Source organism: Podarcis erhardii, assembly GCF_964252035.2.
Source record: "Podarcis erhardii genome assembly, chromosome: 1".
NCBI classification, from domain to species: Eukaryota; Metazoa; Chordata; class Lepidosauria; order Squamata; family Lacertidae; genus Podarcis; species Podarcis erhardii.
The window spans coordinates 62,963,939-62,982,818 of record NC_138497.1 but is presented as its reverse complement, the minus strand read 5'-3'; the positions used below and the strand labels follow the sequence as shown (position 1 = coordinate 62,982,818).

The 18,880-nt window shown below is 40.4% G+C and overlaps 1 protein-coding gene across 4 annotated transcripts in view; it reads right to left on the bottom strand.

Moving 5' to 3' along the window:
* LUZP2 (leucine zipper protein 2) overlaps positions 1-18,880 on the bottom strand; it is a 349,517-nt gene that overhangs the window by 90,082 nt on the left and 240,555 nt on the right. For all 4 annotated transcript variants that reach the window (XM_081835527.1, XM_081835525.1, XM_081835526.1 and 1 more), the window contains 2 exons: positions 13,451-13,513; positions 5,824-5,886 (listed from right to left, as the gene is read on the bottom strand). In XM_081835527.1, coding sequence (XP_081691653.1) covers positions 5,824-5,886; positions 13,451-13,513 — 126 coding nt within the window. The remainder of the gene's footprint in view (positions 1-5,823; positions 5,887-13,450; positions 13,514-18,880) is intronic.

The following is an 18,880-nucleotide window of genomic DNA, read 5'->3' as shown; positions in this document are numbered from 1 at the left end:
ATGTCAGACTGACTGGGCGGGTAATTATTTGGGTCCTCTCTTTTCCCCTTTTTGAAAATAGGGACAACATTTGCCCTCCTCCAGTCTGCCGGGACTTCGCCTGTTCTCCAGGAATTCTCAAAGATGACTGCCAGTGGTTCTGAGATCACATCTGCCAGTTCCTTTAATACTCTTGGATGCAGTTCATCTGGCCCTGGAGACTTGAATACATCTAAACTAGCCAAGTATTCTTGTACTATCTCCTTAGTTATTCTGGGCTGTGTTTCCTCTGCTGAATCATTTGCTCCAAATTCTTCAGGTCGGGCCCAGAATTAAGTTTAAGATATTAACTGATGCTAAAGAAAGAGGGGGCTTTGCCCTGCCAGACTTAAAGCTGTATTATGAATCAGCAGCTTTTTGCTGGTTAAAAGATTGGCTGCTTCTCGAAAACACTGATGTATTGGATTTGGAAGGTTTTAATAATGCTTTTGGTTGGCATGCATATTTATGGTATGACAAGGTTAAAATTCATAAGACTTTCAAGAACCATATTGTCAGAAAAGCAGTGTTTAATGTCTGGACAAAATACAAAGACTTATTGGAAAATAAAACTCCAAGGTGGCTTTCACCACTGGAAGCTAAGGCCCGGAAAAGACTCAATATGGAGGCCGAATGGCCGAAGTATTGGGAAATATTAGAAAAAGATGGAGAAAATTGGAAATTGCAGGGTTTGGAGAAAATGAAAGATAAAGTGCGAGACTGGCTACATTATGCTCAGATTAAAGAAGTTTTTAAACTTGACAAAAAGTTAGGATTCCAGGTGGAAAAATCGAAGTTGGAAACGGAATTGTTAGAGCCAAAGACTAAGGTACTTTCAAGAATGTATAACTTGCTGTTAAAATGGAACACACAAGATGAAACGGTCAAATCGGCTATGATAAAGTGGGCACAGGACATTGGGTATAATATCATGTTTGAGGACTGGGAAAGGTTGTGGACCACTGGGCTGAATTTCACTGCATGTAATGCTTTGAAAGAAAATGTTATGCAAATGATATATAGATGGTACATGACCCCAGTCAAACTTGCAAAAATATACCATTTGTCTGATAACAAATGTTGGAAATGTAAAGAAAATGAAGGAACGTTCTTTCACCTCTGGTGGACCTGCCCTAGAGTGAAGGCTTTCTGGGAAATGATATATAATGAGCTGAAAAAGGTATTTAAGTATACCTTCCCTAAGAAACCAGAGGCCTTCCTTCTGGGTATTGTCGGCCAGAGGGTGTTTAAGAAGGACCGAACATTTTTTATGTATGCAACAACAGCAGCAAGGATACTCGTCGCCAAGCACTGGAAATCCCAAGATTTACCCACACTGGAAGAATGGCAGATGCAACTGATAGACTATATGGAACTGGCCGAGATGACTGGCAGAATCCGAGACCTGGGATTTACCCACACTGGAAGAATGGCAGATGCAACTGATAGACTATATGGAACTGGCCGAGATGACTGGCAGAATCCGAGACCTGGGAGAGGAGACGGTAGAAGAAGACTGGAAGAAATTCAAGATCTATCTACAAAAATACTGTAAATTGTATGAATGTTAAGAAGGATGCTAGATTTTAAATAACTTGGCACCATTAAGCTAGATGAAGTGAAGTATGAAGATAAGTTAAATTTAAGAAAAGACAAATTTTGGATAATCATTAGGCTAAATTTAAATTTTTAAGGTTTGAACAAACGATATCTAAAATTAGAGACACAACATTGGAAGATTAGATAACAAGAATGGAATTAAGGAGATAAATTGCTGGCTAATTTTTTACAAATTAGGAACGCAGGAGCGGGAGATGTGAGGAAGTCCAAAGAAGTTAAGAAAATATGTTTATGATATGTGTTACTTTGTTTCTTTATTTGTATTGTAATTAAAAAAAAACTTTTAATAAATATTTATTAAAAAAAAAAAAACAAATTCTTCAGGTCGGGCATTGTTTTCTTTATCGGAGAAGACTGAGGCAAAGAAGGCATTGAGGAGTTCAGCCATTTCTGTGTCCCCTGTTTGCATTTCACCATCTTCTCCTCTGAGTGACCCAGAGGAGTGACTCAGGAATAAATCCCATGGTGTTCAGTGAGACTAATTCTCAGTTAAGAACGACAGTACTAAGCTGATTCTGCTGCTGTCTGTTATGACTCACACTTCTATAATTTGGCACACTTATTTAAAATGATTTCTATTGAAATCAGTGAGACTGTATTCCTAATGAACATGGTAAAAAATAGAGGGTTGCTTTGTTTCACTAAATCTGCAGCGATTTCTCAGTTTGCATTTGTGTTTTTTTGGTGATTTAATAATTTCAGGTGAAAAGAAATCAAGTTATAAAAAGCTGATGAGATGATAGAAGGAATTTATGTTCACCCGTATAGAATTTTCAACATAGAGCACATGTCTGGAATAGGTTCTAATGGCACATAAAAGCTCTGAGAGCTTTCTTCATCCGAAAAATGATTAGCAATAGAAGGATAGTTTATAGGGTGCTTTTCATTGACAGTGTACTGAATAGAGCACTAAAGAATATAAGAAATTTGCTGTACTTATTGGGCATGGGTGCAATCAAGCACATTTACGTAAGTCACAAAGGACATGCCCCTCCAACAGGGAACAAATTACACCAGCTCTGGAACACTGGAAATGTCTTTTTTGCCCCATTGAACTCAGTGGAGCTTCCTCCTGTGGAGGTATGAATAGCAAAATGAAAAACTTGCCCCTACTTGCAGGATCACAGGGCTCATTTTTATTTTATTTTATTTATTGGATTTATATACTGCCCTATATCCAGAGGTCTCAGGGCGGTTGACAAAATAAAAATAAAAATGGTCCTGACTTTGGATTGTACAGCCAAGCAAAAAAGTACTTGTTGAGGATCAAGCTTTATTAAAAAGAATCTTTTCATGCTCCTCAACCCAAATGGGACTGAACTCCAGTGAACATGGTGGGTTGTACTTAAGAGTATCCAGGATTGCTATAATACTGTTGTGTGCACGCCAACCTCAAAGCAATGAGAGATTCCAGGCAGGGGCGTAGGAAGGAGGGGTGAGGGGGTGCGATCCACCCTGGGTGCCACCTTCTGGGCAGGGATCACCACGACAATCGCCCTTGTGGGCGGCCTGCCTTGCCCCTGGGTGCACGGCATGTGCATCGCTCCATGAGCCGGAGCGGCCAGGTATGCTGCTGATTCCAGGGGTTCCAGAGCTTACCCAGTGTTGGTTTCCTTGGAATGAAGGTCAATGTACATATGGTTATATGGATATATGGTGGGAGGGTTCGCTGCATTAAACTCTAACAGATCTTGCCTACCCATCAGGTTCCTAGATCCCACCCCAAAATGCATAACTTTGGATTCAGTATATAGAAAGACAACTTTCAGTAAAGTCGTACCTTGGATCCTGAACACCTTGGTACTTGGATGTTTTGGCTCCTGAATACTGCAAACCCAGAAATGAGTGTTCCGGTTTGTGAACATTCTTTGGAGCCCGAACGTCCAACAGGGCTTCTGCAGCTTCCAATTGGCTGCAGGAGCTTCCTGCAGCCAATCAGAAGCCACACTTTGGTTTCCGAACGTTTTGGAAGCCAAACGGACTTCCAGAACAGATTCTGTTTGACTTTGGAGGTACCACTGTATCAGCCAAAACACAGAGACCACATTGGCCTATTGTTCTCCATCCCAGGATGATGCAGCATCTAGTCAGGTGAGGTGGGAAAAGGCTCACCCATTTGTCTCTATGGCAAGAGGGCAACCGCTTTGGCCATGTAAATGGCAGTACTTAACTGGCCAGCTAGGGGCATTATTCAGCTTCTTCTTCTACTAGTTTCCAAACCTCAAAGATACAGGATCACAGATATGTAAGGGATCTATGGATAGCATCCATATTGACCCCCACAAACATATAACAATACTTTCAAGAAAAACTAGGAAATAGACATAGATAATCAGACAGGATATTTTTCTACTCAGAGATCAACTCCAATGTAATTTGGGGTAGTAAAATGTCCCAAATTTCACTCAATTTATTCATTTCCCAACATTTATATACCACTTGTGTATATAAATATAGCCAAGTGTGTTCTGCCAGAAGAACAGCACTTTAATCTGCTTCCCAGAATCAGTTTTTGCTTGGGGGAAAGAAGGACTTTTTAAACCCCAGTTAATTAGTTCTTAAACAGAAACTAATGAATTGACACAGGCAATCTTAGTGGATAATTTTCTGCTTCAAGCCATGTTCAGACGAACTCCTGAACACACATCTAAACTAAAGTGTTCAGTTCTTATGCTTATTATTATTATTATTATTATTATTATTATTAATTGTACCCTTCCCATCTGACTGGGTTGGCCCTGTCACTCTGGGCGGCTTCCATCATATATAAAAACATAATAAAACATTAAACCTTAAAAAGCTTCCCTATACAGGGCTGCCATCAGATGTTTCCTAAATGCTTACAAGGCATGTTTCCAAGTAAAACTACTTGCACATGACATCAAGCTATCACAGATTAACCTAACACAAAATCCAGATTACAATTTGATTACAAGCACAAAGCAAAGATAAAATTCATGCAAAGCATGCAACTCAAAGAGGTGAGTCAATCCACAGACTTTACATCAAATAACATACATGCAAGTTGTTGTTAAGAAATGACATTTCAAAACACATTCTGGAACACCTCTACCCCGTTATAGACAGGAATTTGAGGTTCTGCATCTCAAATCCAAATGAAAATCCACGAGGTAGAAGATGAATGTGGCAGTAAAACATTATCACTATTTTTGCATGCATAAGGCAGGCATGTGGGTATCATTTGCCAGGCTGATATTGTATTTCCTTTATGGCTTCACTAGCTACAACTAACACGTGCTGTTGTACAGCTTGTACCATTGGGGGAAGGTGCAATCTCCTGTTTTCTGGGCACTGCTATAATTCCTGATCACTGGCCATGCAAGCTGAGGTTCATGGGAGTTGGAGTCCAACATAATCTGGAGGCTAACAGGTTCCCAGGCCCTGTTGTGCCCATTTACTAAGTAAAATGGAAGGGAAATAATTCTGTAACTTTATAAGTACACAGAAGATTTTCACCATCTCTGTGAAAGGAAATCTCTGGTGGAATGATTTATTTACAAAAAATAAAATGGAAATAAAAAGCAATCCAGCCTCTTAAATGAAAGATTTAAAGTATGATTGACCAGAAACAGAAGAGTCTTGCTCTTCATTTCACAATTTTTGAACTTCTGTAACGGAGTCATTTTTTATCCAATATTTTGAAAACTTATAAACCTCATGAAGGTGATGTCAGTTTCAAGAAGCTGTATGCATTATATACAAACTATCACTTCTATGCTTAGAAAGGCTAGACTACGGGAAACACCTTAACTGTGACTTCACTTCCATGGCTATATAATATGTAATAGTGGGAAAGTGATAAATGAGAATAATTGAAAACCCATCACAACTTTGCTAGATGTGTAAGAAGTCTGAATATAAATATCAGTGAAGTAAGTGTTAGTACACAGTGCTAGATGGTTTGAAGATTTAGAATTAATAGACTTCACCCTTTAAGAACATTTTCATAGTGAAAAACTGCGGAAATCATTGACATTTTCGACAATGTATCACAGAAATCAAATTTGCCCTTTAGTTTTCCAAATCCCTTTGAATATGTATGGTGATAGGTAGTCATTTCTGCCCCCCAGCACAGGTTAGAATAATAAAACCATTGGACCATATTCCCTTAATGTTACTCTGCCTGTAAGCAAATACCTTTGCCAGCTCAAGTGACAAACTCACCTTAAAAATCAAATCCTTTTTCCCATAGCGAAGCTCCTTCAGTTGGGCTTGGATCTTTTTTGACTGCAAGCAGAGGATAATACATTAATCCTTTAAGTAATTTATATTTTAAAACCTGCAGAGGAAAATATATTAAAGTTCAGGTAATAGGACAGTATATCCGGGGTGGGGGGAGGTTTGGTAAAATTACAACTGTTGATGAAACGAGCTGTGTTTGCTACAGCTAATGCTGGTCTTGCATACATTATGCACGTAAAACAAAGAGCCAAATTTGCCACTTTACAAAGAACATGGCAAGCACAACTGACACATCAAGAATGAGATTGCTCTTAATACACATGTTGGCCTGGAACATGAGTGCAAAGTAAGCTAAGGAGACTTTGCCTTTCCCTTTTTCACCCTTAAGCTCTCTTTGGCCCTCAAAAATGGGTGATCAGAGAACCCTTCTGAACAACATGAGGTAGGGTGCAACAGAATGTCAAAGGGAGGGCACATTACCCAAAATTGAGTGGAGCCACTTTTCATGATTCCATTTAACTCACAGAATATGGATCTGCACCTCCCCCCCCCCACAACCCCCCCCCCCATCCTACTTTGTTTAGGATTATTTCCATTCTATCTCTATACATTGGTATAATCAATTAGGGCTTGGAGCTATCCAGACTTGTCACAATTTGTAGTGAGAAAAAAATCTGTTAGAAATTGTTTTTCATCACTTTGTAGCTGCAAATAAACCACTCAGGATATTCTTGTTTGCAACCACATGAAGATGTGTAACACAAAGCAGCTTGCTTCCATGGGGATTTAGTCGTGTTTACCACACCATCACAGAGACACACAATAAGTCTGCAAAGCACTTTGGGAACAGCTGGAGCTGCTCAGACTAGGGCAGTGGTGGCCAAACTTGGCCCTCCAGCTGTTTTTGGACTACCGCTCCCATCATCCCTAGCTAACAGGACCAGTGGTCAGGGATGATAGGAATTGTAGTCCCAAAACAGCTGGAGAGCCAAGTTTGGCCACCACTGGACTAGGCACACTCTGAGGTCCTGAGAAGTTGCTGAAAGGTTCCTGGTGGAAAGGTACTGGTTCTGGTCATGCCACGCCCCCCCATACTCTTTAAATTGCTTTTCCCTGAATTTGCCAATTCTGTTAAAGTGCTTTAGTGGGCTGGGGGGTAGAGTGCTTTGAAGCATTGATGAGTGTAAACCCTATAAAGCTGCACACACAGTGACTTAATGCCAAGAGGAGCGTTAGAGAAAGGACCTTGTAACCAAGGAGCTTGTAACCAAGGACATTATAACCAAGTGGTAGCTCAATTCTACGCATATCTACTTGGATGTAAGGCATATGGAGTTCGCAGAGAGTTCTACCCTCGTAGATTTGTATGGGATGGCATCCTAAACCAGACTACAAGATTATCTGCCCCATTAGTTTCTAATCTAACTAGAAGTTGCACTGCAAAGTCTCAAGGAGGTATTTCCTAGCCCTGCTGCATGTGATCTTTTAAGCTGGAGAAGCCAGGGTTTGAATTTGAACCTTAATCGTATGCATGGAAAGCATGTCATCTAACACTGAACTGCAGGCACTCATGAGACAGGATCATTTTTCATAATTAAACTCTGCAGATCAGAAACATGAAGTGAACTTCCTCCCTACATGCTGAACTTCGCTTTGTCTCTTGCAGAAATTTTATTCAGCCGGTTCTATTTCACAGGCTGCCTAGTGGCATGATGGCAGATTGGAATCACAGGTATGAGACACTTCACTACAAGATAAAACTGAAAGCTTTTTTTTCCCCTTTGGAACAATATTTAGAACACTGACTTCATGGTCTAGAGGGAGCAAAATCAACCTCAAAAAGAAAATGTTCATTGACAGCTACATGGCTACAGACCATTTTCTCTTGGCTTAAAAACCCTATTAAGCTGAGAGCGACATTGGTTAGTGAGGGCAACTTTGATCTTATCCATGCTACACTGCTGTCTTTAATGTCACACTGGCCAGTCTTGCCTGAACATGATCTATTTTTTTTAATAATAAAAAAAAAAAACCAGAAGCAAGAGCAGAAATCCTGCAACCCCACCCCATAGCTATTTATTTTAGATAATTAACTTACAAATTTTAAAGGTATTATCATTCATTCCAATTGTGAAACTGATGCTGAATTATCTGCTTTGTCATAATCAGACTCAAGCTGCTATTAATTTTTCAGTTTGATAATATTCGGTATATTGATAGCTCATTAATACTGAGTGAAACATTGGAAGCTGCCTTATACCAAGTCAGAAAGTCTGTGCATTGGTGTTATCTGCTCTGAATGCAAGTGCTTCTCCAGAGTCTAAAGGTTTCGTTCATTTCCCGCTTCCTGATCCTTTCAACGGGAGTAGCTAGGGAATGAACCATGGAAAGCTTGTGCTTTGCCACAGAGCTATGGTCCCTCCCCAAAAGAATTCAGGGCCTAATAATTCTGTCAACCATGATCAGATGCAGGCCTACAAACAGGGCTGTTTCCAAACTATTTTGCAAATTAACATGCTGAGTATTTTAGCTCATTGACTAAGTTCAATATAACGTGACAACATCAGAGTTACGCAAGCTGTTCCGAATCAGGGACCTATCTTTGGAATCAGCAAGATTCCATATGTTTAAGTTATCTCATAGGAACATAGGAAACTGCCTTTCACTCAGCAAAGTCACAGATCTCTGTCTAGCTCAGCACACTACACTGACTAGAAGCAAATCTACATGGCTTCAGACAGGCATCTTACTAGCCATACCATGCCTGGGATGGGCCAGAGTGCCAAGATCAGCGCAGTGCCAATGCACTGGCAGAGCTAACCTGGCAATCTTGCTGGTGTATCTGTCCTGCATGGACCTCATTGCCACCTCACCCTTTCCCATCCTGGTAGGCAGCAGTGACATAGGCGTCCGGAGGTTAAGATGAGTGCCACTGTGCCATTCCATGGCCTGCTTTGGGGATAGGAAGCCTTCTTATACCAATCCAATTCCTTGGTCCATCAAGCTTAGAACTGTCTACAATGACTGGCAGTGGGTCTTTCACAGCCCTACTTGGAGATCTCTGGGATTTAACTCTGAGCGTTTTACACGCACAAGATGTCTTCTATCACTGAGCTATGGTTGCTGTTTTTAAGTGAAGAATGCATTACAGGTTCTGTTATATTAGGCAAACCCACAGCAAGGCAGGTTTATTATTAACAAACCTTCCTTTATGAAATGTATTTCTCTTAGAAAGGTGCTCAGTGAACAATTCTAGAAGCTTGTCAACTCACAAAGATCTATGGGCAAAAAATACTCAGGGGCGCAGATTTAATATGAGGCACCGGGAAGTAATATTCCCTGTTTACCATTTAAATGTAAACTCTCGTGTTACATTATTCACAGTTGTGTAGCAAATTTTAAAATGTGCATAAACATCATGCAAAACAAACAGAAAAGGAACAGTTGTAAAGTAACAGTGCAGATCAAAATATGATGTTCCCAAATGAAATGTTATAGAGTTACGGAAGAAAACCACTGATGTTGGCTGCATCCACACAACTAAAATGATTCACAATTTAGATTAAAAAAGAAAATGGTGATTAATATGATGACAAGGAGGTGAGCATTCCTTCTTGCCACATTTTGTATATTGAAAAATTATTCAAATGATTGGCTAAAGATGTATTCAGGGAATCATGGTGAACCCTCTGGAAAAGGATATCCATATCTATATATCCTAATTTACAATAGTTTTATTTAGGGCTGCATTGAAAAAGCAGCCCTTTCTGTTGGCTGCAAAATTGCCTTCCTGCATTTAACTCCCCCCCCCCCCCCCGCTTTTGAATGAGGACCTATGAACATGAATGAAGTTTTCTCACTGTTCATGGGGAGGCAGGGACACCTCTTATCTTCTGGCTTTTGTGTGTGGTTCTCAATGCAATATGGGAAGATAAGAGAGTACATTTTCCAGTTGCCTAGGTGGGCCTTGTGTCTGTCAAGGACTGCATTTCCCCAAGAGTAATCTGTTAGGGGCTGCACACAGGCAGTGAGAAGGAACACAGCCAAAAAATAGGCAGGGTTACCTCCTTTTCGCTCTTATTTTCTGTCACCTGCTTCTGTGTCTTTCTTTCCTCCCTAGTAGTGTATTGGGGTGAAACAGATAGCTCTTCCTATACCAAAGGGTTATTTCTGGTCCCTTGGTATGTCATCATTCATGGACAGATCAGCTATATACTTACCAGCAATCTAGTGCATTAAAATATATATTAACAGTTTGTGGTGTTCATTCTATTATACTTAAAAGCAAAAATAAAAGGTGCAAGAGTACAAAAAGAATGAACAGACTTGAATAACCTGCACTTAAAAGAAGCAAGGAAGATCAGGTGAGTCAGAAAAGACATGGACTTATTCCATTTTACATTCATAATGGGTTTTGACTAGGGGCATAATCTGGATTTTTAAATTCGAACATGGATAACGGTCTGCTTAAAATTAGTGCAAACCTGATCATGGAAACTAGGCTGAATTGCCTTCACCAATGATTTCCGCAAATGTAATTTATCTAATAAGTGTGCCACATGAACACGAGAGTGATCACAAATTTAATAATTGGGATTTAATTACAGTTGTCCTCTGTGAAATGACAATCACATTTGTTGATTGCATTGCTGTTAACACTCCCTGAACCTTCTCTTCCTTTTTTAAAAGCATTGTGTTTTGATATTAATTTCTCAGTGCAGCATTGTCTTTTTAGAGCCTTGGAGAAAGAAAAATGTTCATTAAATATTCCCCCTAATCAGCTATACTAAGATATACTAAAAAAAAAAAAAAAATTAAATTCATCAATTCATCCATTTATTAGCAAGACAGCCACCAAGCTCAACCTGTTCTGTTATACCTGACAAGGTACAAAACGCATGGCACTGTTTGGGTTCATCAAGAATTCTACTCCTGAGGAACAGCGTAGGTGCCAAAGCTATTATTCTGCCCACAGTCATTCTTCTTTCAAGTATGATAGCAAATGTGATAGCTTTGCATGATCCTGCTATGGCAACAGAATGAGGGATGGCTTACCAGAAATGTACTGTAACTACCACAAAACAAGCACAATCCTATTTGTGTTAAAATGTGGCACAAATATATTTCAATGGTAGAAAGGGTCTACCCCTTTTGTCTCTGCATTGTGATTGCAAAGAGATTCACACCTTACCATAGCCAAACATGTTATTATGCTGGGAAAGCAGAAATTAAGATTTTAAAGAAATGTTCTATTTCTCACCCTGTGAAAAGCATAAAATTATCTGTTTGCACAATAGAGGGGGTGACAGATTTCAAACAACCTTCTGCACATTTTGATTCTGCTGAAATCAAGCATTTTCAGCACAGTACTTTTTTATCATGCTTTAACATTGTATCGCTGCTGATCTCAGAAACATCTGGAATGAGGGTCAAACTAAACATGCTGGCAGCAGACTGTGGTGCTTAGACATGAATCAGCCCCAGTCCAGTAGAAATATTAGATGGGATAGCTGTATCTTAAGTCAGAAGACAGGGGTTGTGAATTCATAAGCGGGAGGACAACTTCTCAGAAAATAAGGTGGGCCATTTTGAGGTCCCCCCCCCATCAGTCTATATTCTAAGCCAATTGGATGTGAGCATGAGGAAAGTCACACATCTGTACTTGAAATGGCTCAATCTATGGTATGGACCTGCAAGGCACCAACTTGGAGCTCCTCAACCTTGCCAACACCATGCCTTGTCACCATCCTAATGACCAGCAGTACTGCTGCCGCTTATGGGCACCACTGCCACTTCCTCCTTGCATGAACTGCTGCTTTGTGACACTCTGAAAAGCCTATACTATGAGTCCAGATCACAGGCGCTGACTCCATTTTTGCACATCCATTTTTGCATTGAAGTTTGTCTTCATTATAGCTATTCAGCCCAACAAATTCCTCAGATGCTCCTAAAACTCTATTTCTGGTGCTCAAGTGGTTCAAAAGAACTGAGGTGCCCTTTAATAATGACTCATAGTGGCTGCTGTTTTAAAATGACAATGTGTCCTTTCTCAGATTTTCAACCCATGGCATGCAGCTGCATATCCAGTTACAGTGGTACCTTGGTTATCAAACTTAAACCGTTCCAGAAGTCTGTTCCAAAACCAAAGCGTTCCAAAATCAAGGCTTGCTTTGCCAATAGAAAGTAATGCAAAATGGATTAATCTGTTCCAGACTTTTAAAAACAACCTCTAAAACAGCAATTTAGCATGAATATTACTATCTAATGAGACCATTGATCCATAAATTGAAAGCAATAAACAATGTACTGCAGACATACAATCAATCAATCAATCAATCAATCAGTAGCTGAACTGGGTTCCACACAGTCACAAAAACAAAACAAAAAAGAGTCACAAAACAAAAACTCAAAATAAATAGCAAAAACTGACAGACCTCAGCAAAGCACTCAAAACAGAAGCATAGCACTCAAAACGGAGCATGTTCGGCTTCCAAAAAAAAGTTCACAAACTGGAACACTTACTTCCAGGTTTGCAGTTGCGGGTTCCAAGCTGTTTGAGAACCAAGGTACCACTGTACTTCTGTAACATGTTAGCTGAGGTCTTTGCTGAAATTTCATCTGCTGGGTGGGGGACAGGGATGCTATCACAATATTGATGAGTGATATTCAGCTAAGTCCTGCCTAAGTTATTTATGTTTATTAACTTGAATGGGTCTCCTCTCAATAGGACTAACATTGACTACCACTCTCTGTTCGTAGAAATATTTTGCACATGTTTGACACAAGAGCTTCTGAATGTGAAACAAACTGAAAATTCCAGTGTACACATCCTATTCCCAGCATATACATATCATATGGCTTTTGTATAAGCCATGTGTGTGAAAATATGAAGCATCATTAACATTGCAAGGTTTTTGAAACAGTGGTTGGGCTTTTTATTAGATTTGAAACATTGCTTAGGAGTTTTATTATATTGATTTATTCACAATATTTTCTATCCATTTCCCCCTTAAAGCAGATGAAATAGCAGAATTTTTATGATTGACTGCACCAATGACTTCAAGACTCTTATTCTTGGACACATATTTGCTTTATGAATGAACATGTAAGAATCTACTGTAGGTAACCAGACACTTTTGTGCACAGGATTATCTTGACACTTGCACAGAATATTTTTTACTCCTGAAATAAATTTGTGCAGTGGCAGACTGGGGTATTATTGTTCCCTGTCCAAGGCCAAAAAGTGCTTCCACCCACTAGTCCTTGGGCTGCCCTCCCCAAGGTGGGTAAGGAGGCACCTGGCTTTGGGAAGGAGGCACAAGAGCTCAGCAGGGTCCCACAGCCCTCCCATCTTTTTTTTTCAAATCTGGGAAAGCGCTAACTAGGTTTTGGGAAGGAGGAGGGGGGACTCTAGGACCCTGTCAGAGTCCTTTCCAAAGCCCAGCACCTCGCTTACTGGGCTTTGAGATGACACCCCCTAGGCTCAGCACCCAATGAGTGCTCACCCTTGCACATCCCTAAATCCGCCCCTGATTTGCAACAGGCTTCACCAATAAATCATTTCCTTCATTGGGCTTGCTGGGGTCAGAACAAAACAAATCCTACTCACCTCTTCAGCATGAATGCCACAAAGCTTGCTTCCAGAAAGGAGTTTGTTTTTCAGGCTTTTGTTCTAAAGGGAGGAGAATAAATATATAGATATATATCACCAGCACGCATTAAAAAATTAAGAAATCATCTAAATATTTTAGCATGGTATATGTAAATATGATATTTAGGATAGCAGTGAGGACAAAAATACATTAAGAATGAAGATAAATATATAAATAGCACAAGTAGCATTTTCTCTTTCCTAGATGCCTGTGGAATTTAATTTTAAATAATCATTTGAGGAGACAGAAAAGCACACTTAAGTTTTCAAAAATAGACTGTCAATCAAGGTGGAAAGTATTTGTTTGGACTAGCCACAATATGGGCTAGAAAGGGTGATAAGTTATGGAAAGACACTTTCTCCCACTGTTGACTTAAATGAAGCAATTCTAGTTTTTGCTATGTATGGACTTTGTCCCTAGTTTTAGTGCATTTTCAGCACATGAAGGGGCTTGTCTGAACTCCCCCAATGTCTTCACACATAAACGTCACTAGCTCAAGTGGAAGCTGCATTGGCACAGGGAATAATCATGTGAAGCATCCTTGTCACAAGTCACCACGCTTCAAATTTGACTGGATACGAAACCACGCGGGACCTGCAAATACTGTTCAAGCAATTTAAGAACTGCCCCCACAGTCTTGTTACTTGGTAGCCGATTTAATATACAGATTCTGTAAACAGAGAGACTGAGTCTATTTTAATTCCATTCATCGTCATGCTAAGAATACAGTGAAGCGAACCAGAAGCCTATGTTTGCTTATATGGAGGCACCAAACTAGCCACACATTTTAGTGTATGTGAAAAATTCCCCAGATACTTTGCAACAAAAGCTGTACCAAGTCTTTTCACTCTTCCCCCACCTCCATTTTCTGCCCTCATTATTGCACAGAAACCCATTACTATCTATATTTCATTACATGTGGGATATTAAGAAGCCTCATGAAAAAGCTAAAGTGGTTTCTAATGGATCTTATGTTTTTTTAAACACCATGCTACTCCAATCGAGGAGAGCTTGCATAATTAATACCACATTTTTAATATATTAACAACATTTACGACATTGACAAGCAGTGCAGATGTTCTGGATACAGGATGATCCTGTAGAGTAAAGTGAGAGGCAGACTGTAAAAATTGCTTTCAGGCAATTTCCCATTTCTGGCTTTTATACAGCAAGTGTAATAATAGTATAGCACTTACTTACAGAGTCAAATAAAGCTCAGGAACCATTGTCTAGAGCCCTGGAGGCCCTATTTCTTTTCTATAAAACGCCACTTTGGGAAGGAATGATTCTGAGCAGAGAAACAGCAGGGAGAAGACTCGTCACTGTGTTGCTTTGCCCTGCAAAGGGTACTGAAACATGTTTTGGCAGCAACCCAACATGAGCAAAGTGGATGTCGCGGGATATGAAGAGGCATATAAGTAAAGGATTAAGCACTCTCTCTTCTACTGTTATTTCTCTACCCCTCCTGAGGTGTATATATTTTTCCCCTTAAAAAAAAAAGAAGGTCATCACGATTCAGTACATTCACTTGGATGCAACATGTGTTTAGGTCTTGTGAGTTAATTATTTGGGGAAATCACCATGAAATTGGCACATAATCTTTACAATTTAAAAAAATGTTGGTCTGGAAAGCTTTTCACACTAGATAAGACAATCAAAACTAGATGATTGTATCATAAGGAAGACGTAGGCTAGGGGTCTTCAGGAATCTCTCAAGAGAATAAGAGGAGGAGTTTGGATTTGATATCCCGCTTTATCACTACCCGAAGGAGTCTCAAAGTGGCTAACATTCTCCTTTCCCTACCTCCCCCACAACAAACACTCTGTGAGGTGAGTGGGGCTGAAAGACTTCAAAAAAGTGTGACTAGCCCATGGTCACCCAGCAGCTGCATGTGGAGGAGCAGAGACGTGAACCCGGTTCCCCAGATTATGAGACTACAGCTCTTAACCACTACACCACACTGGCACTTAGGAGTGCCTAAGGAGGAGTGGCTTGAGATTTTGCTCCCAAATTCAATAGCTCCATTTTATTAGTGGGAAGGACCATTTAATAAGTCAAATGAACTCCAGTTGGCTGAGGTGGGAAGTAATCTGACTATGCAGAGATTAAACATCAGGAAGAACTTTCTGACAGTAAGAGCTGTCCAACAGTGGAACGGACACCTTCCTTGGTGGTAGACTCTCCTTCCTTGGAGGTTTTAAAACAGAGTTTGGATGGCCATCTGTCTTAGATGCTTTAGTTGAGATTCCTGCATTGCAAGGGGTTGGACTAGATGACCCTTGGGGTCTCTTCCAACTCTACAATTCTATGATTCTGTGATTCTATTAACTACAGACAGGGTCAGTCTGGGGAGAGGGATTGCCCCTCTTCCTGGAGAGGAGGCAGAAGACAGGTTTCTGCCTGTCACAAGCAGTAGGAGGAATATCAGAGGAATATCCTTCACCTTGATGCAATAACTCTCAGGAAAAATGAAAAGAAAAGAAAAGGGCTAGAGCATTTCTGTTTGATTAATTTCTGTTAAATGCCACCCCATTACTTTTCACACTGCAGCACACAGTGCCTAGGAAATCCACATCAAAACATATTTCAAAAATGAAATATGTGAAATCTTTCAATGACAACCAGCTGTAAATGATATGGAAACGAAGCCCTATGCATTTGATTCTTTTAGATAAGCACACTGCAGTAATAATGCAAATTTATTTCTAACTAGTAATAGCATCCTCTAAAATTATGCATGGGAAACATGTTATCAATTGAAACAGAATATTAATTGAATTCAGAACATCAAGCCAGATTTAAGTCTGCATTCTAATGGAAACTCTGAAAGTTTGAGTTGTAAATAAGACATTTCTTAGTTTTATTGGACAAAATCTGCTTGCTAAGACCGATGCAAAAAATAATTCCCATTCACTGTTTACATTTGAAATCCCTCATGTGTCCTTTGCACAATTCCTGGGTAATGACAGCATGCAGCATCTTGTTTCACACACATTTTAACTTGTTCCTGTCTATTACCCACTGAAAGGAGCTCCTTCTGCAAAGATAAATCGCTTCAAGCTGCTTGATGCAGGTGTTTGTGGCACTATAAGGCAATGAAGAGGAACTACAATATTATTCTACAGAGAAGTCAGAATTCACACTTTCAGCACATCTCCTCGTTTCTTTGGAGCACCTATGCAAAGCCAGTCAATCAGCACAAACTGGAAGAGACTAAGGATTTTCTGCCATGCATTAATTGACTTTGTCCTCAACAAGGGTACATGTCTGAGCTGGCATTTCACAGCTATAGTCTACACTGTCCCTTTTGTTCTTGATGCCAAGGGCCAGTTGGTCTAAGCCATCCTTAGGTTACTTTACACCTGCTGAGTCTTATGCTGTGCCAAGGGCATTTTTTAAATATACGGTACTTATGGATTGATTCTACAATTTTTTGCATAGAGCAGGGGAGCCTCAAAGCAGCAGCAATGCACTTCAGCTTTGGGGAGCTTACATCTTTCTTACTTTATCTGGATTTTTTCCTCTGGCCTGGTGTGCAATATCGTAAACCCAGAGCAAAGTATCCAGGCAGGAGACAGTGGGGAATCTGGCACAAAAAGTGATTTTCTTTCCAAAGACAAATGCAGACACTCTGAACTACAGTTCGATCTAGTCAGGCCAGAGAAGAGGAGGTCAAGGGCATCACAGCGCTCTGAAGGATAACTCGATTAATTATAAACCAATCCGAAAGAAAGCTTGAGAGGAATACTGAAAGCTGGCTGCATTTTCACAGTGAACAGAAAGAAATCTGAGACCTGGGAAGGACATGGTAAGCCTAAGGCAAGAACATCACACTCTTCACCTCAAATTAAGAATGATTTTGAAGGTAACTTCTATTCACTGTTAAAGCAGGAGGTGTTAAATTCAGTGATAATTACTGTGCTAATGCATTGCTCATTTGGCTATGATACCTCTGGAGGTGATAATGGGGGAGGGACATTGAATCTACACAGAGTGCATATCCCAGTTGTTACACTTCACGAACCGAACCGTTTGCAACTGCTTCTTGTACCACCAGCCCACTCCACACTACAAGCAAGTGCAGTTGCGCAACCCACAAGGCCCCTGCCATCTCTGCTGAGGGAATCATGCTTTGAACCTGCAAAAAAGGATAGCTCCTTCTTCAAAGGTACTTGTGTTAACTCAATTTCATGGCTTCCACCTTAGTACCAAACAGAGAGTGGGAAGTGTCCATAAAGAAACACCTTTATCTTAACATTCACCAACACTGACACCTTTACTTCTTTATGCAGGGCCCTAGTTATGGAACTCACTCCCATAGAAGGTGGTGATGCCCGCCAATGGCCTTGAAAGAGGAGCAGACAAAATCATTGAGGTCTACTGGTGGCTACTAGCCACAATAGCTACACTAGGCCCTCCATGTTTGTAGCAGCAATGTCTCTGAATACCAGTTGCTGGAAATCACAGGAGGGAAAAGTGCTCTTGTGCCTGAATCATCCTTGCAGGTTTCCCACACGCATCTGGATGGCCATTGTGAGATCAGAATGCTGGACTAGATAAGCCATTGCCCTGACCCAGCAGGGCCTTCATATGTTCTTAAGATTAGTAGTGTCTATATAACAACAGGAAACTGCCTTATCCCAGGTCACATTGTTGTGGGAATGCTCAGGGAGGCAGGAGAGGATATATTGTTTATTAATATCCTTCCTAACTTGCGCTAGCAAGTTCTATAACTTAGCAGAGTTTTACATTCCCCTTTAAAATGCACAGCAGATAGCTGGTTGCAGTCTTGCTTAAGCCTCTCACTCACTATCATAGAATTCAGTATTGAATTGTATGTTCCTGGTAAGTTCCATTTTAATCCCTCTTAAAAAGAATAAACACGCCACAATCTTGTGTTAAGTATGTAAAAGAAGCTTACTCACATCATCAGTTCACAGTTGGATCCCTGAAGGCAGACTTAGTTACATACGTGTTAATCTATCCCATATGGGGATAATCCCAGTGTCCTCTGTTGGCTGAAAGTCAACAGAGCATTTCTAGCTAAAAAAACTGCTCCAACGACAGAGGAAGTCAAAGAGAGGGGAGTGTGTGCTGTGTGACTTGCCCTTTTGTTACCTGGGCAGGTAAAGTCATGCCCACCTCTGGTCACATGCAGAGGAAGTATGTCCCAGCCAGGAAGAAACAGAAAGTTTTTGACTGGCTGGACCAAATATTCCCCCGCATGTCCACTCTAGGAAAACAAGGAATGCTGTACTTGACTGCTACTTATGGATCACATCCCACAATTGTCACACTATTTGTCTAGCTGTCCCAGTATTGCCAGCAGCTCTCAAAGTTCTTACATGAGGTCTAGTTGAAACATTGGACTAGGACATAGGAGACC